This window comes from Styela clava, chromosome 7, assembly GCF_964204865.1.
Source record: "Styela clava chromosome 7, kaStyClav1.hap1.2, whole genome shotgun sequence".
Lineage (NCBI taxonomy): Eukaryota > Metazoa > Chordata > Ascidiacea > Stolidobranchia > Styelidae > Styela > Styela clava.
Window position 1 is genome coordinate 2131588 of NC_135256.1, and position 24475 is coordinate 2156062.

Sequence of the window (24475 nt, forward strand, 5' to 3'; positions counted from 1 at the left end):
GAAGAAACTATGAAAGTACTTATTCGTTTGCAACATATGCTAATAATAGGGCGTAATCTAGGAAGGGCGGCCTATGAGGGTTGGCCATGCATTTGAAGATTACTCGTTGGGTCGCCCTTATTTTTGCAAAGGTGCCCAGGTTTCTGTATGATAAATATTGTAAGATAATAATTATCATATAGAAACCTATTAATCATTTGTTCCCGCTGCGATTTGCAACTAAAGCATCTTGATAAATTTGTCAAAGTTATTGGCACAGTCACCCCTAGCTGGCAACTTTTCACATATATCATTTCATGACAATCCATGCCTGTATTTTTGGTAAACTACGTTTTTTCATCTAAATCTAAGTTATTTGTCAGGTAAAAATTTGCCCCGTTTAACAACTAAAGTTTGATAGATTGGCGATTTATCATCGTTAACTTGTGCCAGATTTCATAAATTTTGAATACGTTAGTCAGAACTCAAAAGTCCATTGTTTTAACAGTGGGAGAGGGAGCAAACATGCAACCAATGGCTTCAGGATTGGCACTTGAAAGCGTGTTGCCAACAAAGAAGAGGAAAAAGAAGAAGGGTGAGCATTGTTCCTTTTGGTATTTAGTTATTATTCCTTATTATTACCTACAATATTTAAACTCCACTTTAACTAAGCCACATAGGCATCTAAGATTTTCTGCCAACAGAAAGCAGATACATCAACATATTTTAGCTTTGGATCTGCCTGTTGAAGTCGGTCTACATTACAACCAAATCTTGTTCTTTTTGAAGCGAAATTCGCCTTTTTTTATAATAGAATATGATATGCATATTTTTCCTGGGGGAGAAGACACCCGATAAGATGGCTTAACCGTATGGCGAATCACGGCTTCTTATTCAGTTACCAGTCCAAATCAGGTATGGGATTAGTTAGTTAGTTGTTTTCGGAAGCATGGACTTGATGGCGGAGGAAGCCGTAACCGACCAGCAGTTACAACTTGGATGCTAAGAACCCCATGAACATGAATACTCAGCAGCAGACATTGAAATTTAATTTGCCTTCTTTGGAAAACTTTCTTTTATCAAGCCATGATAGTCTTATAATTATTTGGCCTCTAATATTTTTCCCTTGAACCGTTAAGTGTTTGAAATCATTGATGCAGCTGCATTGCGATCGTCTTTGGCTGAATAGGAAAATAGGGGTGCTCAATCGATCAATCATCATTATTCGTCAACACAATCAATATAAAAAGATATCACGGAAATATGGCAAGATATAATTAGAAAAAAGATGCACTTTATATGTGTGACAGGAGTCACGAATGACCACGAAAGGTCTTCGAGCAGCGACACCTACGATGCTGATTCAGCTTGATAAATTTATTTCGTCAACGCCTATGTTTCTAATTATTATTATTTACAAAACATAAAAAACAAGACAACAAAACAATTAAATAATATGTGTATATAACAAATTTGAAAAACATGAAAATCACCAAACGGCTATTACAAACTTTTTTGAAAGAAAACGTATATATATATATATGAAGGAAGAAAAAATCCAAATGCAAAGAGAAACTAAACACAAAAAGTAGATTAAAATCCAATTAACGTACAATTCTCACATTAGGTTTTTACTCAAACTGTGCTTACTCTAAAACAGTGTCCGCTTGGATCACTGTGTACCACAGTTGTTGACACTAAGAATAACGATTGGAAGCGGTATTTTTCTTATTATGCTCTGACGAAGACGACACCTTCAGGAACTGATATTACTGCCTGTGCTCTCCAAATCCCCATAAACAACAGTCTACTTGACTTGATACACTCAAATGTATTATTGACTTGGAAAACTTGTAACAGTCGCTCAAGGATTGCAAAATCACGTCGAAAAACACTAACACTCGCCAAAAAGTTGATTAGGTATGAAAAAGTCGGTAATCAATTTAGGGTCACTCGGGTATAAACAAATGCAGTACCACTAGATTTCGAAACAGTAAGATGGCAAATAATTATTTTACACAAACACGAATCAATTACAAATATAAGTCCCTGTTGAGCGAGTCAGAACTAACTAAACTGCAGACAGGGCAATTAGCCCAACGCGACAAAGTTCATGTATTATGCTCCAGCACACAGTAACCTTGGCTGGCTTATTTGCTAATACAAACAATTGCATATTCTACTGGTATGTAGAATTCTTGATATGTTCGGGGTCTGACAGTCCCTTCTGTTCGCGAATAGCGATCCAATGAAGCCGTAAGGACGCGCGATAATATTTTGCATTTCCGGGTAGGATTTTGATGACTGAATTCTGAACTGCTTTGAGTTATCTTCAGTTCATGTTGAATCGAAGATGGAATAATAGACGATATAGCACAGCAATGTTAAATGGGTCTTGTGTGGCCCTCATTCAACATGCACTTGGTTTATGCTTCTTCCGGTTTTACAGTTATTTTGCAAAAAGTTGATCATGTGGAACTGACGGCGTAGACCAGTATTTATTAGTTCTCTGTTCTGAACTACGGGAGACTACTAAGTAGTAGCGCAATGCCAGCTAGTTGATTAGGTGAATGATAGAAAATACATCAGTTAAAAAAAGCAGCGGATTAAAATTTTTACATCGCTTAATGAGCCTAATAATTTGTTACGCTAGTTATGCAGAAGACTTATTCATTCTGTCTTTGAAAGGGTCCTTAACTAGTGTTTAGTTTTGCACAGTTTAAATAGTTTATAATATGTCTATAAATATCAAAACAATAATTCTAAATATTGAATAATATTATTAAACTACACTGGTTATGAAATAATAATATGTTTAATTCCTCGAAAACAGCAAAATTCCTCCTCAGTTGGAACACGCTGGAATTTGCTCTTTTATTTCTGTAGCTATAGCGTTCCTTCATTGTGTTGCTTAGTTGGAGGAATTTGCGAAGCACAGGCTTTATGCACAGATGCGGAATATTGACATGGTTTTTGAGAATCTCTTTGCAAAATATCAAATCAATTGACATTTTAACTAACCGTCCGCTAGCTAATTACGGTTAACTCTGTCCGTCTATCGTACAGGAAACAACGCAAACAATAACACGTACAAAATTAAAAAAAAAGACAGAATACATTGAATCTAGCAATTGCTGAGGAATCGCGAAAGACTCGGTGAGTCATCCAGTCAGCGACAACTTATTGCTAAGTTTAAGCAGCAAATACAGTTTTTTTTAACTTAACCTAAGGTACACAATGGTGAAAAATTCAACAAAATAAGGAGAAAACCATTGTAATATATTTTGTATAGATCGGTACATATATGGGCTTTGGTATGGACCAGGGATGGCCAATTCCGAATAGTTCACTATTTCGAATACATTCGAAATTATTTTTTTCGAATATGAAATTTCGAATATCTCGAAATTAAAATGGGCAATTATAAGCTTTACTGGGCAGCAGGAAGATATTGCAAGCTATATACCCATTGCATCCTGTCAGGCTATCAGTATTCAATACATTTTCCACAGGTCTAGACGACTTTTCAACAAAAGTTTAGTCCGCGCCGTTTTGACATCCTTCGAGTACCCAACCAAGTCAACTGATGACAGGCAAGCCAAGTTCCCACCTATCTAGTTCAGTTTACCTGTCATTTTTTGCTTTTCATAACTATCATAATAACCACATATTGAGAAACACAAGGTTTATTAACAAGACACATATTTTAACATGACAGCAGTGAGAGAAATGCAGCACAGTGAAAAAAAAAATCTAAATACACATACACTAGTGTATTACATACAGTATAACACAGGATTGTATGAAGTAAAAATGAAAAAAAACAAGAACAGCAAAATCAGTATAAAAAGTATTCTCAGATATTAATGAATAAATGTTACATTTTGTCCATATTGCAGTGCAGAAAGTTAAGGTGCTCAACATGTTCGCCAGTCAATCGAGATCTTAAGCCCGCAGATGTTAATCCAGCACTGGAAAATGATCGCTCTGCAGGTGCAGATGTGGCTGGGGTAATCATGTATTTCTTCACACACTTGTATAGCAGAGGCGCATTAGCTTTATTTGCATTCCACCATGTTATGGTATCGGTCTCGGGGCACTTTTGTTTGTTGTACCACTCCATCTCTAAGGTACATCCACCCTGCTCATCTTCGCTGCTATGAGGTGAGTCACTGTCTCTTGGTTTTCCATATGCCAATATTGTGTCTAGGTTTGATAATGCTGAAGTGGAGGTTGAGGCTATATCGGATTGTTGACATTCAACAATTGGCCGGGCAGCCCGAGCTTCTCCCATGTCTTCTATTATCGCATTTCTGACCATAACTTTATTTTGGTGGGTAAAATATTTTCCCTTGTGATGGGGATCCATAAGTGTGGACTTGTGAAAAAGATTTGGTGTTTCGTTATTAAAATTCAGCACTTCGGCAAATCTTGTTTGGAGAGACGTATGCATGGATAGTTTGAAATTCTTCTCAAAAATGTCATCGGCAGCATCTATTTCGCTGTATTTCCCACATAAGCCTTTTACAACCGGATACACAGATGATATAGAAATGTACTTTTCTCCCTGGAGATATTTTGTTGATGTCTTCAATGGCTCAAGGAGGCCAATGAGTTTTTGTATAACGATCCAATGTCCATCCCGCAACTCTAGTATTGCTGCTCTCGTTCTTGGCAGGCTGCTGAGATACTGCCGTATTTTCCACTGGTGAGAACATAGTCTTTCCAACATGTCATGGGTGGAGTCCCATCTAGTTTGGCAGTCGATGATGAGGTCAAAATTTTGTGGTTCATTTTCAGTCCTTGTGCTTTGATGCAATTGCCTTATTTCAGACATTGCCTTGGTGGACTGTTTCACGTGTTGAACAAGCCTTCGTGCTGCACCTATCGCACGTTTTATTGGATCATTTTTTAGGCAGTCATGCACGCATAGCTGCAAAGTGTGTGCAACACAGCGAATGTGTTGCCAGTTGTAGGATGCAGAACATAAGCGCATTGCAGCAACTATATTTGCACCATTGTCCGTGACAACTGAAACAATTCGCTCCGGAGGTATTTCGTAATCTGCAAGCAGCAAGTCAACCCACAGGGCGATATTTTCTGCAGTATGCGATTCAGTGATTTGCTTAGTTGCAACAACTCTGCTTTGTATGGTATCATTTACCAAAAAGTGGGCTGTCACTCCGAAATAGCAGTCCATTCTGCAGCTCGACCATAAATCTTCAGTCAATGAAATATTGTCTGCTGCTGCCAATTCATTCTTCACTTTCACTTTTAGGATGCAGTAATTGTCCTCAATATTCCTGGTAAAAGACTGACGGCTAGGAACAGTGTAACCAGGTTCCAAGAAGTTGATTAATTTTACAAAATTTCGTCCTTGTACGAGATTTATTGGTCGCATGTCGCCAGTTATTACATTCGTTATTAGACTGGTGATTTTTGCAGCCCTGTGCTGATTCATCAGCGGCCTGCTGTAGTCCGAAATCATCCTCTGTGTCGTTTTAGTTTTTGCAGCGGACTGAGCAGACGGACCAACAGTGCTGGAGGTTGCTTGCTCATATCCTGAGCTTGTCAAATGAGAAGGATGTTTCGCCTTTAGGTGGACTGACAGATTGGTGGTTGTTCCATGAAAGCTGAGTTTTTCTTTACATAAGCAGCAAATCACTGTCTTTTTATTTTCATGATCTGGAGCAGATGGTGATGTGAAAAATGACCACACTTCCGACGATTTTCTACGACCTCTACGCATGTTTTTTAAGAATTCGATTTATCTGTATAGTTTATGCAGTAAGCTATAATGAAAAGTATATATATGCGTTAATTGTAAACTTGTACCTAAGGAGTTTTATTTAGCTTGATATGACATGATTGGACCTGCGCTAAGCTCGGAAAAACTTGGAAGCAGGGCAGCAGGCATACTTTTATTCTCGGATTCTCCTGTCCTGTGCTGGCTATGACAGATTTATTGAATCTAAAGTATGCCAATGCGCTCGCGTGCAAAACCGCTTTTGAGCGAGAGTTACAAATAAAAAAAGATAGATGCGCGCGCAATTTTAATCAACCAATCAGAGAAACGAGATAGCAAGCGCGAGAAACAAGCGAGAGTGTTGCAAGAAAAAAGAGATGCGCGCGCCGCTTTAACCAGCCAATCAGAGAAACGGGATAGAAAGCGCGAGAAACAAGCGAGAGCATTGCGAAAAAAGAAGATGCGCACACGACTTTAACCAACCAATCAGAGTAACGAGATAGCAAGCGTGCCAGAGAGTGCTGCAACGACAAACCAATCAAGCCGCTGGTTCGTTTCACCGTCAAAACAACACGTGATCTAACAAAGCGTGATCTAACAAAGCAAATCGTTTGTTTCCTGCGGAAAGTCCTGTCATGGCGAAAATGGGCATTATTCGAAATTATTCGAAAATGGACTGAAAAGATATTCGAATACCTTGATATTCGAATATTTTCGAATATTCGATTCGTTTTGGACAACCCTGCTATGGACAGGATATACCTCGATGAGTGCAAGCACAGCAAAGCTTTGTTTGCTAATACGACTAAGTCAGGGGTGCACAACCTTTTTGCTCTTGGTGGCCACATTTGCATTTATATGTATTCAATACGACCGCAAGGGGGTTGATGAGCGCGCCTAAGGTGCGCAAAATTTTTTTCGGCGTTTATGACGTCATAACCATGTATTTGACCCATGCGTGGTGCAGTCTGCCCAATTATAAAGTATGTAGGACTACTTGAAAGTATAATATTCGCATTTTAAACGGAGTTTTCTTTTCGGTAGACCTATTCTTGAGCAGATATATTGCAGCAAGTAGAATAATGGTTGCACCATTTAAAAAAATCGAAAGTCAGGGAGGGGAAGAGGGGCGGTCGCTCCCATTCTCTTGTCCCCAAAAAAATAATAAAATGTCAAATCTTGTAATGAATTTATTCTATAAAATTTTGCAAAGCATTGTAGAAATTTAATGACTCCCTTGGTCTTGCATGTGGGCAGATAAATTTGCAAAGTCAGGTAACTGGCTGGACACCATCAGCCTTAGTTCAGACTCAAGATTGACGTCTAGCAATCTGGTTCGGTACTCGTTCTTCAGATACGTAATTCTTGTAAAGCACGTGCTTCCAAAAAGAGCGACAGTTTATTTTGTCAATTCTTGTAGCACTGGATATTGGAACACTGGAACTGCGCCTTTTCACGTGTCCAGCAGATTTTCCTCGCCTTTAAACTTCTGCACAAGCTGTTCATCATTCTTTTTGCACCAGCATAGCCGCCAATTCCTATATTTTGAACTTCTTTTTTTGTTTATAGGATTTTGTATGTGGTCGGCCGCATTATTTTGTCACGACGGCAGCAGGTTGTGCACCGTTGGACCAAGTAATCAGTAATTTATTTTTCACCATACAGAAAACCCACTGGATATACAAAAAATTACAATAAATATGGAAATGCGTTTCAGGGCGAGGGAAACCGCGAAAAACCAATATAGGTTACCGAGAAGCGGCACCTTTAAAATAGTCTAACAGATACTATGACCAAGTTATTTGAAGAAACAATATATAGTCGAAGCAAACCTGGTGTTCCCAGGATTCGCGCGTTTTGACAACTACAAAAAACACGACTCTGGGTAACTATGGCAATAGCGTCTTTAGGCAAAGTCACAATGGTACCATTGTGAGGCGACTATGGTACAATATAGAACATTGTACTTTCGATTTTAAATGGCACAGGGTTACAGTAAAATGAGTTTTCGTAAGCACACGGCCTTCAGTTGCGAAGTGTGCATAAAGCAATACTAGTAACGAACTACGGTACCGTATACAGTACCTTTATGGTAGGAAGAAAATTGTACCGGGGGACGGTGAAATCAAAACATTGCACTAAAGGTGCAATTCACGACGGCGTAAGGCTTTTTATAAACTAAAATGTATGGTCGTTCACAGCGAAATTCCACAGTTACGTTTAGCTAGCCAGTCGCCTCCCTTTGTCTGACGGTTAAAGAATTAGACAATTTTCGTATTTGATTGTGCAATTGTACATAATGGGCCACAAAGAACTGCCCATTGTCTACTACACTGACCAAGTGCCAAGTACATAATGGATTACATAGAACTGCCCGTTGTCTTTTACGCAAATCGAATGCCCAGTACATAATGGCCCACATAGAACTGCACATCGTCTTCTACACAAATCGAGTGCCCAGTACACAATGGCCCACACCCACATAGAACTGCCCATCATCTTTTACACAGATCGAGTGCCCAGTACATAATGGCCCACATAGAACTGCCCATTGTCTTCTACACAGATCGAGTGTCCAGTACATAATGGCCCACATAGAATTGCCCATCGTTTACTACACAGATCGTGTGCCCAGTACATAATGGCCCACATAGAACTGCCCATCATCTTCTACACAGATCGAGTGCCCAGTACATAATGGCCCACATAGAACTGCCCATTGTTTTCTACACAGATCGAGTGCCCAGTACATAATGGCCCACATAGAACTGCCCATCGTTTACTACACAGATCGTGTGCCCAATACATAATGGCCCACATAGGACTGCCCATCATCTTCTACACAAATCGAGTGCCCAGTACATAACGACCCACATAGAACTGCCCATTGTTTTCTACACAGATCGAGTGCGCAGTACATAATGGTCCACATAGAACTGCCCATCATCTTCTACACAGATCGAGTGCCCAGTACATAATGGCCCACATAATAAGGCTGGCCTTATATCCAAATTGTATATTTCGAATAATTTTCAAATGAATGATGAAAATTTACTCCACTACAATTACAAAATCCAATTAACAAATTATTTGTAGCATGAAAAATATAAGCAGCGGTGAATTTTTTTGTATGGGTGTGTGTAATTATCTGCATATTCAGTACTCATTTGTTTTTCTGTATGACCTTATTACGATCAGTCGATCGCGAGCTACCATGAAGATTTTTTATTTGATCATGGTCGAAAACAGGTTGGCCATATCCGATATATCTCATATTTTTTGGAATAGCAAAACAGAAAGCTTGGGAAAAATATGTAGAAACTTTAGCGCAGGAGGGAAAACTAATTTTTTAAAAATTGCAGAGAAGTACGTGGCAGCATTTAAGAGAGATGTCAATCGTTATGCATGCCGCCAAGCAAAGGGTTCTGTTACCCACTTGTACAAAGATCAAAGGATGGCCGAACCAAAGTTTGAAGCAAATCCTCGCGTTCGAAAACTATCTTATTTCTACAGTGGTGAGATGGCACCGAAGATAAAAGAATATCAAAAAGAAGTTGGATTCAGTGTTTTAAAAGAGTTTGGCAGTGAAGGAAACTTGGTGGATTTGAAACAAATATTGCAAAGCTTCAACTCAAAGGAAAATTGGCACATAGCTATTGTTGGCCAGGCAGGCAGTGGTAAAACGACCTTTGTAGAACGAATGGTTCGTGAAGTTGCAGTAAGAAATAATCTATGGGGCGACCGCTCATCTCTCGATCAAACAGAAAGGCATTACGAAATCATCTACTTTGTCTACATTCGAGACCTTCTTGATTCGGAGTCAATTACTGCGAAAGATTTACTGTTTGGAAAAATCATCACTGATTCAAGTGAGAAAAGTCGAAAATATGGATACGAGTGGATCATTGAAAATCAGGAAAAGGTCGTATTTTTCTTCGATGGTTTGGATCAGGCGACTTGGTCTCTTGGCGGACATCATGGCAAGATAAATCACAAGGATAAGGCAAGTACAGCAACAGTGATGTACAACGTTTTCACTGGTCATCTTTTCCCCAGAGTTCAAAAAGTAACCTCCTCTCGCGAGCATTGCATAGCTCCTCTCACGGGTGAACCTCGCCCCCAGATAATCTACGCTTTGGTGGGTTTGAGTCCAAATGACGTCAAAAGTTTATTCATTGCACTCTTGGGTAAAATCGGCCAACAGCAATGGGATCGAGTGTGTTCAACCTCTCCTGCAATTATCCCGCTGTGTTCAGTCCCAGTATTTTTAATATACAACGCCATCGTTCAGAAGTTCAACCCGGAAAATCCACCAGATACCATGACAGGAGTTATGTTGGAGATCCTTGATATTCTTCTGCAATCTCCGCATGTCAGAGATAAGCAGGTTCTGCACAAGTTGAAAGAAATGGCTTTTCGAGCAATGAGCGAAGGTCGAGTTCTTTTTACAAAAGACGAATTACTGAAGTTTGGAATAGATTCGATTAAAGACCTGGTTATCGAAGTTCCAGGCCCCACAAAGTCGAGTCATTGCCTGCTTGAAGGAACACAACAAATATATTTCTCGCACCAAGTAATTGAAGAAAACCTTGCCGCCATGTTCGTATCAGAAATGGGAGTTGGAGATTTCGAAGTATTCTTGGAAAACTCCATTCATCAAGATCATTGGTCGGTTGTTCGGAAATTCGTGTGTGGAATTCTTCTCAACCCAGATTCGGCGAATGATTGGCCTCCGCAAATGCTTCAAAGTAAGATATTGTTGCATTTAACCCAAGCTGGATTTGGTCTCTTGTAAAACTAAGTTCCCAATTAGAGGCTTTTCAAGTTTCTAGCCTCCGTCTCCCGCCCATGCATTGGTAGTCAAGTATTGGTACTTGCTTCACACGATTGCACTTTTTAAAAATGTCTTCAAAATGTCATTGATATACTCCAATTTTTCTCTCTAACATCCTTAATATTTACTCTCAAACAAGCAGTGCAAACTTCAAAAGTTCAACTTGTGGTATTTTTTGTGTCGCATTGTTGGAAAACAGATTAACTATTGGTTGGCTATAAAAAAAGTCCCGCATTGCGTTTGTAATTGAATAACAAAATGCTGAACCTGGGAGATAGTACTGCTTGAGTAGCATAAATGTCGATTCGCTTCGTAACGACTGCATTAAGTCTAGTAGTTTCGAACGAGACCAACTCCAGATTTGTAGAACAAAATATGCATTTAAAAATAGCTACAAACTCATTAAAAGTAATGGTATAGAACCTATTTTTGTACAAACTTTTGATCATTTTTTAAGTTCTACATATTTATATTCGGTTTGATGTATTATTACATTGAATTTTTGATAGTGCATTGTTACTGAAATATTAATTTTTTTTCAATAAATTTCACTTCAAAACTCATGGTTGTATTGTGTCAGTGAAGGGGTGGCAAGACATTCTCAAAGCCTGTTTTATAGTTAAAGATAAGAAGGCAAAAGAAGAAATACTGAGACGTAGCATGAATGAACAACTGAAGGAAACAAACGATTCAACCGCTTTGATGGAATTGTTCGGAGCTTTGTACGAGTCGAATGATGCAGAATTGATTCGATCCCACGTTCATAATATCGATTTCAAGGAAGCAACAATCAACCCCAGTGGAATGCTGGCAATATCGTCAGTTATGCGTCGAAGTGGAAATCTAAATTTCCTGCGTTTCTCCGAATGCGAACTCACCACAGAGCTATTTGATATCATGATGTCGAATCTGAAGGATTTCCCGCTCAAGGTTTATTTATTTCAATCTTTGCAATGATCACGCCACCACTTGTTTGTTCTAATTGTTCATGCCTTTATAACTCATCGATCTTAAGATCGGTAAATATGTTGATGGGTATTTGTCTGTCTGTTTGTTTGTCTGTTAGATGAACGCGATATCTCACGAAGGCAAGGTTGAATCTGCTCCAAATTTTGCATGTGCATTCATAGATAATTTTATTTGGATACCTCATCAATTAATACTGCATTCTTTAATATCTCAAGTAACGACAACTTACCGAAGGATGACGAATAATAAAATATTTACTTGGAAGATTTTTTAATTTGACTTATGCAAATATGTTGTCTACAAATGATAAACTCCACGGGAGTATGGAGATTCAATTTAAACTTTGTAACCTTTTAAGATGAAAAATATTAGAATTGATTGTTTCAACCCGTAGCGAGGAGTCATTTTAAAACTTCTGTTCAGTAGCACTGAATTGAATACTGCCGTTATGTATACACAGGTCAAGAAGTTTGTCCTGTACAACAGATTCAATGCTGAATTATTCGCATCTGTTACAAAATTCACGGAATCTTACGTTGATGAAATGGTGTTAGAGGACTGCCAAGGAAAAGATGAAGTTGAAATCATCAGTAGAAGCGTTATTTCTAAAAAAGTGAGTTGAACTTACTAAATACTTTATCTAAAAGCGTTTCCAGAATTGAAACAAACTTGACTTGTTGGCAAAACCTACCAGTTATTGCTTGTATAAAATGGGATGAAATTAATAACGTTCGCCAAACTTAGAAAAAAACTCACAATTATATTTTGCATGTCATCATGGTTGTACGGCTTGTCATATCTAGGGCTGGGCATTTCGAATCGAATAGTGAATTATTCGAATCGGTTCAGAGATAAATTTCGAATCGCCGCCATCTTGTTTTTATCTTTCCGCTAATGGTCGAGGTGAATTCCCCAATTTTTTTCTCATTGGAGTCATATCTTTTCAACGAAATTCTAACATATGACTATTTTCTGTAGTGAGTTATTGATAAAACGTGTTTGTTATTCTGTGTGAACGCTCAGTAATCTATCTGGGTGATTTATTCTATGTCTTCAGTAATTCATTTGTTGAGAGGACCAATTACTATAATAAAGTCGCTTACAATTATATATTTTCAAGTAGGGTTGCCACTTCCGGATACATTTTTTTTCGAATCGAATCTCGAATCGAAAACTTTCGAATCGAATCTTTCCGAATCTGATTCCGGAAATGTTTTTTTTTTTTTTTTTTTTCATCGCTAAAAAATTACCCAAACTGAGTCACCTCTAATGCTGACATGGCACCCAAACAATACACTATTACAGCAAAAACAAAATGCCAGTGGAAAATGAAATATAATCTGTTATCTGAAATCAAATTCCAAAATAACATGCAAAACTTCAAATCGTGCCTAAAACATCACCCCCCCCCCCCCTGTCAGAACCTGCGATATTGTGTGTCAAGTTCGCGAAAAAGGCAAAATTTGAAGAAGATATTGTTTCACTCCAACAATTTCTTATTGCAGTAGAGAAAATTGAGTTCATTAACATGGGCACTCGTTAGTCGTGATCTCAACTGTGAAACAGTCAGTCCAGCAGAAGAAAAAGCCCTTTCTGAAGCAGCCGAGGTCGCTGGTACACTCAGATACTTCACTGCCATTCTCTTGAGCAAAGGGGCACAGGCTCCATTGTTATCCCACCAGGTCAATGGTGCAGGTGGTGACTCTTTATCATCAACCTTTCGTTTTAAGTACCAAGCTATTTCCTCTGACACAATATTTGAACTTTCCGAGTCTGAAGAACTGCCAGAGTTCTCTAGGCCTCTCTCAAAAAGTCCATGAATTTCACTAGATGAATTCACGGTTTCCATTTGCTCTTGACTATGATCCATTTGTGGCAGGGGTCCATGACGTGATTCATCCTGAGCCGTAGAAGTATCTGCTTCAGTTTCAACAGCTATCCGCACCTATGAAAAATGTTTCATCAGCATCAGAAATCGAAGTGAGATTAATTTGAAATTAGAACATTCAAAATTTAAATTACCGAGACTCGCATCTGTCTGCTGAAAAATTTGCCCTTGTGAAAGGGATTCAACCAGGTGGACTTGTGGTAAATGCTTACTCCTTCGCTTTGTACTGAAGTTGACATGACATCTGAGAATCTAGTGTGTAACGAACTGAGAATGGTCGAACAGAAGGTCTTTGATGCCGATAGCTGAAGCTCATCGACAAGGAGTTCTTCACACTGACCCACTACACCTTTTGCAATTGGTAGCAAAGATGACATCGTCACATAATTACTTCCTTCAAGGTGATCAGAGGCTGTCTAAAAATAAGATATTTTATTGCAAATTTTTGGACACTGAATTGTAAACCCAAGGACAAATAACCCTAGTCAATATAATTCAGTTCTCAAAAACTATCATTATGATGCAGCAAACACAGAGTTAGTAACCTTTTGAAATAAAATTCTGAGCTTGATTAGTTACCTTGAATGGTTTCAATATGATAGAAATTTCTCTCAGCAAGCTCCAGTGGTTGTCCTTTAGTTCAAGACTGACTGCTGTCGCTCGTGGGACAATTGTTGGATCAGCCAGTACCGAACGAATTATCCACTGGTTTTTCACAAGATTTGCTATCATAGCAAATGTGGAGTTCCACCTGGTTGAAACGTCTATCGGCATCTCAATGTTTTTTATTTCAGTGTCTGCCGACTGAGCATGGCGTCGCAACGCTGTCATGCATTTTGCTGACCTTCTAAAGTGTTGCACTAAGTGCCGCGCAGCACCTGAAATTTAAATTTTTATACATAAATACATCCAGTGAACATATTCTGACAAAAAGTGTTTCATTTAAATAGCATATGATTTCAAACTATCCATTTGTAGGCATTCCATAGATTTATCAGGCTTTCCCCTTATTTAGCATCACATACAGCCTCACTTACCTAGTGCCCTTGCTATTTCTGTATTTTTGATGGCATCTTTGATACACAGCTGGAGGGTGTGAGCAGCGCAACGAATGTGATGCCAGCCATGTTCAGTTTGTAAAATTTTACATGCAGAAACAACATTCGCCCCATTGTCTGTTACTATAGCAAATATGGAGGAAGGGGGAATAGAAAAATCATTCAGTACATATAGGATGTAACTTTTCAAGTTTATACCAGTTTGGTCCCCAACTATTTGTGTAGTGAACAATACATAGTTCTGTAGTTCTCCTGCCATGACAAAATGTGCTGTAACAGTTATATAAGCTTCCATCCGGATGCTTGTCCATGCATCTGTTGTGATAGATATCACATTTTGTTCTTTTAAAATAGACATGAGTTTGCATTTATACTGCGAATATGTAGTTTCAATCTGTTTTCCAAAAAAAGTTCTTCCAGGCATCTCGTATCCCGGCTCAAGATTTGATATTAAATTTCTAAAATGCTCCCCCTCTACGATATTGATCGGCCTCATGTCCCCTATTATAACATTGACTATTAATTTGTCTATATGATTCTGTCTTTGTCTGCTAATGGACTTTGATTTAAAAAAGGTTTCAAGTTTTTTCTGTTTTGTTCCACTTCCACTGCCTTCTGTCACTTGGCTCGCTGTTAAACTGAAAATAAAATGTATAAAATATAAACAGCAGCTACATAATCTTGTACACATTTAGTAAAATTTTCTGCTGGCTTGACCTGCTTTATTGATTAGACAGTATGAAATATGGTTTAGCAAACCATTGCTTATTTCATTTCCTAGATGAAACTGTTTTAAGTACCCGAGTTTAAGAACTATAATTCTGTAGTTACGTAAGCCCATATGGCGTTCTGGCTGTAGAAGAATTAATTAAAAAAAAGGTTTGGCTTACTTTGATGTATGCACTGAATCAGTGTTGATGAATGCATGTCTTCTTCTGAGGTGGTTCAAAAGATTGCCGGTAGACTCGCAGTATGACAACTTCTCTTTACAGAAGTTGCAAATCACATATGAATATCCCTCCTCTTTTGACGGGCGAGAAAAATGTTCCCAGACTAAGGAATTGGGGCGCCGTCCCTGCCGCCTAGGTGTTATTTTTTTAAAGCTACTACTGATATTAGACATTCTGAATAATAAAAATGCATTGCAAATAGTCATATAATTAAGTTATACTAGTAAGCTACCGATGCCTGGCCGCACATTTTGCAGTCCAATGAGTTTAACAGCAGCGCATGGCACCCTGTCAAGTACCACGTCCCGGTTCTCCTACAATTTGCAATGCAAACTTGTAACAATCAGTCCCCACTCAGTCTTGAACCACTGAATTGTTGAACCCAACACCTCAGAAGAACACTGAAAAACTTGTTGTAATATTCCGCTTGACAACACGACAGAACAATACGGCAATAACACTCGCAAATGGCACACAGAGTTTGTAGACTACCCCACGCTGAGTTTTACTGTTACCGGTAACAAATATTGATAGATTCCAGGATTAAATAACTAAATACAGAACAGTTAGTAAATATAACACGCAATAAGTCCCATCCTATCCTAACCTATTGATTCCCAACTAAATAATAACAATAGCAGAAATCTAATAACTCACACTCAACTAAATCCTAAAGGACCGGCAAAGCAGATGACTGCCGATTGCGCCATCACAGCTCGTCTCGCTCACGCACAACAGAGAGCAATACAAGATACTAACTAAAGAGCAAGGGTCGACGTCGGTCGATTGCAGCAGCCAATAGCGTGCAAGACAAACATATTGCGACATCGCTCAATACTCACTCTCAAATACAATAAAGAAATAAACCAATGTTCAGACCTGTTGAAAATTGTTGTCGTAAAATTACGCATCAAAGAAGCCCGGGCGATATGTGAATTCGACTTTGCGAGCGAGCAAAGAGTTTTGCAGACCACTAGCAGATGTCTCGCTGGTGTGTGTTCCCCACTGCAAAACTAACGCAAAACGAGAGCACTTCGCCGAAAAAAAGAAGGCAAATCACTCTCTAAAATATATCTTTCGTCGTTGAAATGAATGCTAATTTCATCAAACAAAGAACTGTATCCCATTATAAAGCGCAAATTCATTCGAGAGAGATAGCCGGACGAGCGCTTATTTGTTTGCTTTCGAGTGAAATCATATCCGTTCGCATAGCTGGAAGACAACCGCCGTTAATAAAATCGAGAGTCGGCGTTATTTTTTGTAAAGCCACGTTATCGTTTTTCGAATCGCCCGAGTGCGATTCGAATCGATTCGAAAAGGCAACGATTTGAATCGATTCGATTCGGAAATCCAAATGTGGCATCCCTATTTTCAAGTATTCGAGATTCGATTCGAAAAAATTTATTCGATTCGATTCTGAAATCACAAGGTATTCGAAAATGCCCAGCCCAAGTCATATCCCAATACTATCTCTTTAGCTTATTGATAAAACTAATTGATATATTAATTTAATTGTTAACTGATTTGCACGATATTTTATCTTTTACTGTAAGCCTAGTGGTTGGAGTAATACCACCCGATTAAAGTAGAGATGAAAGCATAAGGCAATATATATATAGTAGTATATACAGTAGTAAAACCACAGGATGTAGGTACGAGGGAGAGATAAAATCGATTTCATTGCGAACTTTTTGAAAGGCATTTTCTGCATTTATTTTCCGAATAAAGTGAGAAATATGATAAGGAATCACAGTCTCCGATTCAACATTGATCACACAATTTATTACATATGAAGGATGTGAATATCATGGGGTTTGAACCTGAGATATTTAACCTGCACAGCAAACACACTCAATGTACAAACAACCACTAGCTTTCATCTCTGTATATTTGCTGATGTTGCGGCTTGAAACATTTTCGTTTATTTTGTTTGAATTTTGCAAGCCCATTCCTTGTGACTGCTCTCTCAAATCACTAATTGAATATACAAAGTGTCTGATTTATCAGTTTCTAACATTTGACAATTACAACCCTGTTACACTCATATTAGCACCGTGAATGCTGAATGAACTTGATCTATTTTTATCCAGGTGTTTATCAACAAGATAGTTTTGCGGCTTGGCACGATTTCAGAACAACTCAGCATTGAAACTGGAATCGTTTGTTCCAAGTATAATGTTGAATGTCTACTTCTGCAGCATGTTGGCTTGAGAGAGATTCATCTTCGTAATTTCTTGAAACATGTTGGGAATGGTAAAGTGAGTCAATAACTTTGTGAAAATATAAAATGAGAAAAAATGTTGTGATTAAGTTGAACGGATTCCAATTAGATTTGCTCATAATATTATATCAATTAGGTTGCAAGTCACTATCTCGCATTGTAAAGTTTCACGTCATCATCAAACAAATTGAGTTAAATTAAAATAATTAAAGAAAATGGCGGACGTGGGGTTTGAACCCAGAATCTTCAAGCTGCAATGTTATGTGGCCTAATTTGCTAAATTTCAAAATTTGCTAAAATTAAAAACGATCCTTTTGGGTTAATTTGATGCTTAGTGGGTGAAATGTGCGACTGAACCACGCCGGCTCCCATTTCATAGTTAATTGAACTCAAAACATAGAAATGATGGAACTATCACGTATTCCGCTTTGATATCAATGATTTTCATCTATCAGCCAAGCATATCGCACCCACTTAAATTTTATCAGTGTCTCACACTTTGGCACCGAACAAGTCACCAGACAAGCAACCCCTAGTATGTGGGACACTATCAATTTCAGATTTGTGTAAGGCCTGCAAAATTTTTCACACACTAGATAGCGTGACTTGTAAGGGTTTGAACTCCTATGATTTGAATACAGTAAATACCGAGTTAACCACTACACCGAGTTAACCACCACTACACCATTGCGTTCACTGAACTCAATATCAATAGGAAAACCAGGTATTCCCCTAATAATATTGCCAAGTATGGCACACGGATATATCTCATGCCTATTATAATCGTTAATGTTATTATTCATTCAGTTGAAGGAACTCAATGTCGGCTGGAATGAAAATCCTGGTGTTGACGAGGCAGCAGTCACAGGTATTATTGTGTCACAATGTGAAGTAGAGAAAGTTCGAATGGTGAACTGCAATCTGACAGCGGAAGCAATGAAAGCATTCAAGGAAAATGTTCGGGATGCAAAGGTACAAATATTTTGAAATGAAACACTGGTTATTCAGAGATTAGTGTAACGGATCAAGCTAGGACCATATATAACTGATGGTATCGGATCTAGCGTGACTATGCTAATACGTAATTTATATCTAGTGACAAAAATCAAACTACATTGAGTTATTATTAAGGTATAAGAAATTATTCGGGTCATATCGTTCATTCAGTTCGTATTGTTTTAATACCATCACTCCGAACAAGGCTCAAAACAAGCAGCCAGTACGAAAGGAAAAGTCTTCGTTACTTCCAATCGCTTGTAACCTAAAACAATTAGGATATTTCAATTGTATATCAACCAGGTTGCAAGTCACTATTTACATTGTTAAGCTTTTCATCATTAACCCTTTCCATGCGATTTTTATTTTTTATTAAATAATCGTATTTGCTACGCCGACTTAATGCATTTGTACCCCCACAACTAATGATCGACTAACGAAAAAGTAATGATCTTCTGCTGCCCACTGACGGCTCGTTGGAAAGCTTATTTAAAGAGCTTGCAATTGGCGATTGAAAAAAAAAAATTTTTCAAAAGGGGTGGTCTGAGTCACAAACCGGATAGAAAAAAGGCATTTTTTTTTCTTGGGTGTTGAAACTTCAAACCGTGATAAAAAATAGAATTATTCGCAATATCCTTCACTGTTACTGCTTCTTGGTTGGCAAACAATAGCATAATATTGCTGTAGCAATTTCGTTATCTAACTCAAAATACTTTGGTAGATGGAAGGGATAATATGTCTTCTATTACCACCCAAAAAACACCGAAATTTGCATAAATTTCAAAAACACTCCCTCGATCCGTCGCTAATAAAATTCCCATGGTAAACGAAAGCGAGATTTACCGCCGCTTATGTTAATCTCGAAGAAGACTTCTTATCAATAAACTAAAACCCGGAAAAACTAGACCAACAGTTTGCGACCGATTGCTAAATAAAACAGTGGAGTACATCAACGTACCCACCGCAATCTAGCGAGTTTTGTCGTGGGTACGTATACGTGCCCACCGCACGGAAAGGGTGAATAAAAAGCATGAAATTCGGAAAATTCAGACTAAACTGCTGGTTACATTAAATATCGTTCTGCTCCATATGCCATATTATTTGTTACCAACATAGATTGTACAATGCTGAGCATTATTTCAACTTTTCATCCATTTCAAATAATAACTTGGTAAGCAATGCCGAACCAGATAGATTTTGGTCCTTGCTAAATATAGTAATACCTTGCCTTACAGTAGATGCATGTACAGAGCCTTGTTAGGAGTGGGGGGAGGTTGTAACACGCCGTATAAAAATATTGCGTAATGCAGTGTTATAAATGATTGGTTTATACTTGCGAAAAATAAAACTAAAAGTAACTGGCATTTCATGGTTATTTGAACTCAATACATAGAAATGATGGGACAATCAGCGTATTCCGCATTATTATCAATGATTATCATCTATGGGCCAAGCATATCGCACTCACTCATATTGCACGAGTTGTTTCACGCATTGGCCCAAAACAAGTCGCCAGGCAAGCAACCCCTAGTATGTGAGAAACTAATCAATTTCAGGTTTGTGTAGAATCTGTAAAACTTCTCACTCCCTGCATGGGGTTTGAACCCCAGACATTAGAATCTAATACAGATAATACTACCGAGTTAACCACTACACCACTGTGCTCACTGAACTCAATGATTATTCAGGGTATTTCCGTACTGCCATGGCCCAAGTATGGCACATGGATATATCTCATGCCTATTATAATCGTCAATATTATTATTCATTCAGTTGAAGAAACTCGATGTCAGCTACAATGAAAATCTTGGTGTTGACGGGGTCGCAGTCACAGGAATTATTGTGTCACAATGTGAAGTAGAGAAGGTTCGAATGCGGGGATGCAATCTGACGGCGGAAGCAATAAAAGCATTCAAGAAAAATGTTCGGGATGCAAAGGTACAAATATTTTGAAATAAAACATTGGTTATTCAGAGATTAGTGTAACGGATCAAGCTAGGACTATATATAACTGATGATATTGGATCTAGCGTGACTATAGCAATGTGTAATTTATATTGAATAACAAATATCAAACTGCATTGAGTTATTGAGGTATAAAATTTTATTCAGGGTCAAATCGTTCGTTCAGTTCGTATAGTTTCAATATTATCACTCCGAACAAGATTCAAATCAAGCAGCCAATACGAAAGGAAAAGTCTTCGTTACTTCCAATCGCTTGTAAACTAAAACAATTAGGATTATTTTGAACTGTATATCAATCAGGTTGCAATTCACTATTTGCATTGTAAAGCTAGTTTCTCATCATTAATAAAAAGCATGAAATTCGGGGAATTCAAATTAAACTGCTGGTTACATTAGATATCGTTCTGCTCTATATGCCACATTATTTGATGCCAAAAATCTAATGCTCGTGTAGATTGTACAATGTTGAGCATTATTTCAACTTTTTATCCATTTCAATTAATAACTTGGTAAGCAATGTCGAACCAGAAAGATTTTGATCCTTCCTGAATATAGTAATACCTTGCATAACAGTAGCTGCTTTTACAGGGCCTTGTTAGGAGTGGGAATTGTAATACGCCGTATAAAAATATTCAGTAATGCAGTGTTATAATGCCTGGGTTATACTTGCAAAAAAAACACTTAAGGTAACTGGAATTTTATGGTTAATTGAACTCGAAATGGAAATGATGGCAACGTATTCCGCTTTAATATCAATGACTCTCATCTATGGGCCAAGCATATCGCACTCACTTCTATTTAATGAGTGTCTCAAACATTGGCAACGAACAAGTCGTTAGGCAAGCAACCACTAGTACGTGAGAATCTATCAATTTCAGGTTTGTGTAGAATCTGTAAAACTTCTAACTCCCTGTATGACGTGACATGTATGGGGTTTGAACCCGGGTCCTGTGATTCTAATAAAGTTAATACTACCAAGTTACCCAATACAACACCTTTGCGCTCACTGAACTCAATGGTTATTCAGGGTATTTCACTACTGCTATGGTCCAAGTATGGCACATGGATATATCTCATGGCTATTATAATCGTCAATGTTATTATTCATTCAGTTCAAGGAACTCGATGTCGGCTACAATAATTATCTTGGTGTTGAAGGGGTGGCAGTCACAGGAATTATTGTGTCACAATGTGAAGTAGAGATAGTTGGAATGTGGGGATGCAATCTGACGGCGGAAGCAATAAAAGCATTCAAGGAAAATGTTCAGGATGCAAAGGTTCAAATCTTTTTAAAAAAATATTGGTTTTTTAAAGATTAGGGTAACGGACCAAGCTAGGACCATATATAACTGATGGTACTGAATCTAACGTGACTATGCTAATATGTAATATATATCTAATGACAAAAATCAAACTACATTGGGTTATTATTAAGGTATAAGAAATTATTCGGGGTCATATCGTTATTTCAGTTCGTATTCTTTTAACACCATCACTCCGAACAAGGCTCAAATCAAGCAGCCAATAGAAAAAGAAAAAAGTCTTCGTTACTTTCAATCGTTTATCAATCAGGTTACAAGTCACTATTTGCGTTCCGGGTTTCTCAGAGTGGTAAACTTTAACAAGCCATTCATGTGCATCAAGTACGGAGAATAGAAATTAATCAGTTGTAATCCACGACTAATAATATTTCTCTGAATAGATTTTGTATGATTGATTTATGTATGGACCTTACATGATTCAACACAATAATTCTTTTTATCTTCTTTCCTCAGCCGTGCATTTGCAAACCATGAAATATGTCTGAGTAACAAGTTTCATAATTTGTTTCAGATCAAATGGTTGGATTTGAGTCGGAACGATGTCAGCAAACTCGGAGATGAAGGATTAACTACAATCAGTGAAATTGTTCATCAATGTCAGGTTCAAACATTGCAGATGTTCCTATGCGGATTCAACTCTGATCAGTTGAAAAGATTCAAAGCATTGATTGCTGATACCGGGGTTGAGTTCAAATACAAATAATTCAAAACAGTGAATGTTGTAAAATGTCTTCGTAATAATTTTAGATTGTTAAGAAATTAATTTAAAAAGATTTTAACACGAAACTTAAATATATTTATTATAATGGTCAGTGACTCAAACGAAGATTTTATCCAGTTTGTGAATATTTCTGTTTATTGGTGTGTTTCTATATTCTTGGATTCATACTTATAGGATTAAACAATTATTGGTGTGCTTCTATATTCTTGTATTCATACTTATAGATTACACAATTATTGGTGTGCTTCTATATTCTTGTATTCATACTTATAGATTACACAATTATTGGTGTGCTTCTATATTCTTGGATTCATACTTATAAAATTAAACAAAAAGACTGTAAACTTTCACTGCAATGTCGAATCATGGCCCTTTTCGCTCCCAACAAGGTTTTCGATACTTCTGATGTCAAATTTTTCAATACCTTTCTCATTTAATTTGCGGACATGGGAATAAGTTTGAGCTTTCCAGAAATCAATTCCGAGATCTCAAACTCTAATTCAGGCTGAAATTCGACCTTTGCAGTGTAAATGAAACAGATATTTTTATGCCTATATACCAGTTATATTGTTGCATTTTCTTGATTTACTCAGACACAGAAGTAAACCAGTGTGTATATTTTGATCACAAAACATGATTATTTGATATTTGCGACTTGAGGAATTCAACTACATTTCTAATGTTTTACTGGGATCCCTTATACAAACACGGCTCTAGACAAGCTTGCCGTTTACATTGAGAACACTCTCAATATAACGAAGCTTTAGTAATTTTTCACTTTCTAGTGTTGCGTTGAAAGCGTTGAAATAAATGAGATACAGACGTAAGAAATCGCCATATTTGATCTTCTGACCAAGCCTATGCTTTTTCCTTGCTTGTTTGCCTTTTAGCTAAGCCCGTAGCAATTTTGCTTCTATTAATCGGAGCTCTTTCCAATGAATCCTTACTTAAACGTAATTCAAATAATTTCATGTATTTGTTGCATTGTACATAGTAGCGTTAGAATTGTGCCGGCATCCCTATCAGTTCATTGTCCGGGAATATTGTATTATTTACGTTGCTGATAGAAAACCATGATTGGTTATTTCGCGAATGCGAATTGTTTGATTTAGCTTTGAGCAAAGATTATCGCTAGTTTTTTTCTGGTGTGTAATTTCTGCTTAGTATTATATCATCTAGACATGGAAATAAATATATAATTTGTGTTCAGGTATTTTTATGTCATGGATGTTTGAAAAATTATATTTTGTATTTGTAACTATACGACAGAACAATATGCGAAGCATTAAATTGAACGATTGATTGGCTATCTGAATGTAATAAATTAGAAGTGTTTGAAATTGTTATTTTGTATTTTTTTTGTGTGTTTTCTTCTTAGAAGTGTTTGAATCAGATATTAAAGAACAAAGTAATCAATTTGGTTTGTGTTTGATTAACGGAATAAGGTTTTACAGATTTAGGAAACCTATATATTGTAGCCATCTTGCTTTATGTCCAACAAAATAAATAACCTTGGGCGTTTTTTGTATCTACACTGGAGCGCTCTTGAAAGAGTACCAATATGGAGGTAACTAATTTTGTTCGCCTACTCTACATCAAGTTGTATAAAGGGTTTGAAATCTATGAGTAGGGGGTATATTTACTTGGCTAACACTGACGGTCCCCGAACTAAATCATAGAACCAAATCAAGGAAAATTGGAATAAACTTATGGCCTAACCCTAACCTGATACGCATTCTTCGGGGGTATCCACCCTAGAGCTTAAACAAAATCTTTCGCTGCCACAGACGTTAGATCGCGAATAATATTATCACGATTCCTTGGAA

At 37.6% G+C, this 24475-nt stretch overlaps 3 protein-coding genes across 3 annotated transcripts in view; 1 reads left to right on the forward strand and 2 right to left on the reverse strand.

The window, feature by feature from the left end:
* LOC120328939 (NACHT, LRR and PYD domains-containing protein 4C-like) overlaps nucleotides 1–24048 on the forward strand; it is a 46014-nt gene extending 21966 nt beyond the window's left edge. The window contains exons 8-16 of the mRNA XM_078114575.1: nucleotides 488–574; nucleotides 9088–10473; nucleotides 11179–11489; nucleotides 11989–12141; nucleotides 17515–17682; nucleotides 18453–18617; nucleotides 20415–20579; nucleotides 21719–21883; nucleotides 22440–24048. Of these exons, the coding sequence (XP_077970701.1) occupies nucleotides 488–574; nucleotides 9088–10473; nucleotides 11179–11489; nucleotides 11989–12141; nucleotides 17515–17682; nucleotides 18453–18617; nucleotides 20415–20579; nucleotides 21719–21883; nucleotides 22440–22631 (2792 nt within the window). The 3' untranslated portion in view covers nucleotides 22632–24048. The remainder of the gene's footprint in view (nucleotides 1–487; nucleotides 575–9087; nucleotides 10474–11178; nucleotides 11490–11988; nucleotides 12142–17514; nucleotides 17683–18452; nucleotides 18618–20414; nucleotides 20580–21718; nucleotides 21884–22439) is intronic.
* LOC120335212 (E3 SUMO-protein ligase ZBED1-like) lies at nucleotides 3325–6464 on the reverse strand. Its single transcript, XM_039402695.2, has one exon. The coding sequence runs from the start codon at nucleotides 5726–5728 to the stop codon at nucleotides 3857–3859; it is 1872 nt and encodes a 623-aa protein (XP_039258629.2). The 5' UTR covers nucleotides 5729–6464; the 3' UTR covers nucleotides 3325–3856.
* On the reverse strand, nucleotides 12642–16774 carry LOC120337150 (E3 SUMO-protein ligase ZBED1-like). Its single transcript, XM_078114484.1, has 4 exons — nucleotides 15365–16774; nucleotides 13996–14294; nucleotides 13551–13832; nucleotides 12642–13473 (listed from the first exon to the last, which is right to left on the reverse strand). Exons 1-4 carry the CDS (start codon nucleotides 15399–15401, stop codon nucleotides 13009–13011), a joined length of 1083 nt encoding a protein of 360 aa, XP_077970610.1. The 5' UTR covers nucleotides 15402–16774; the 3' UTR covers nucleotides 12642–13008.
* Nucleotides 24049–24475: the final 427 nt, after the last annotated feature.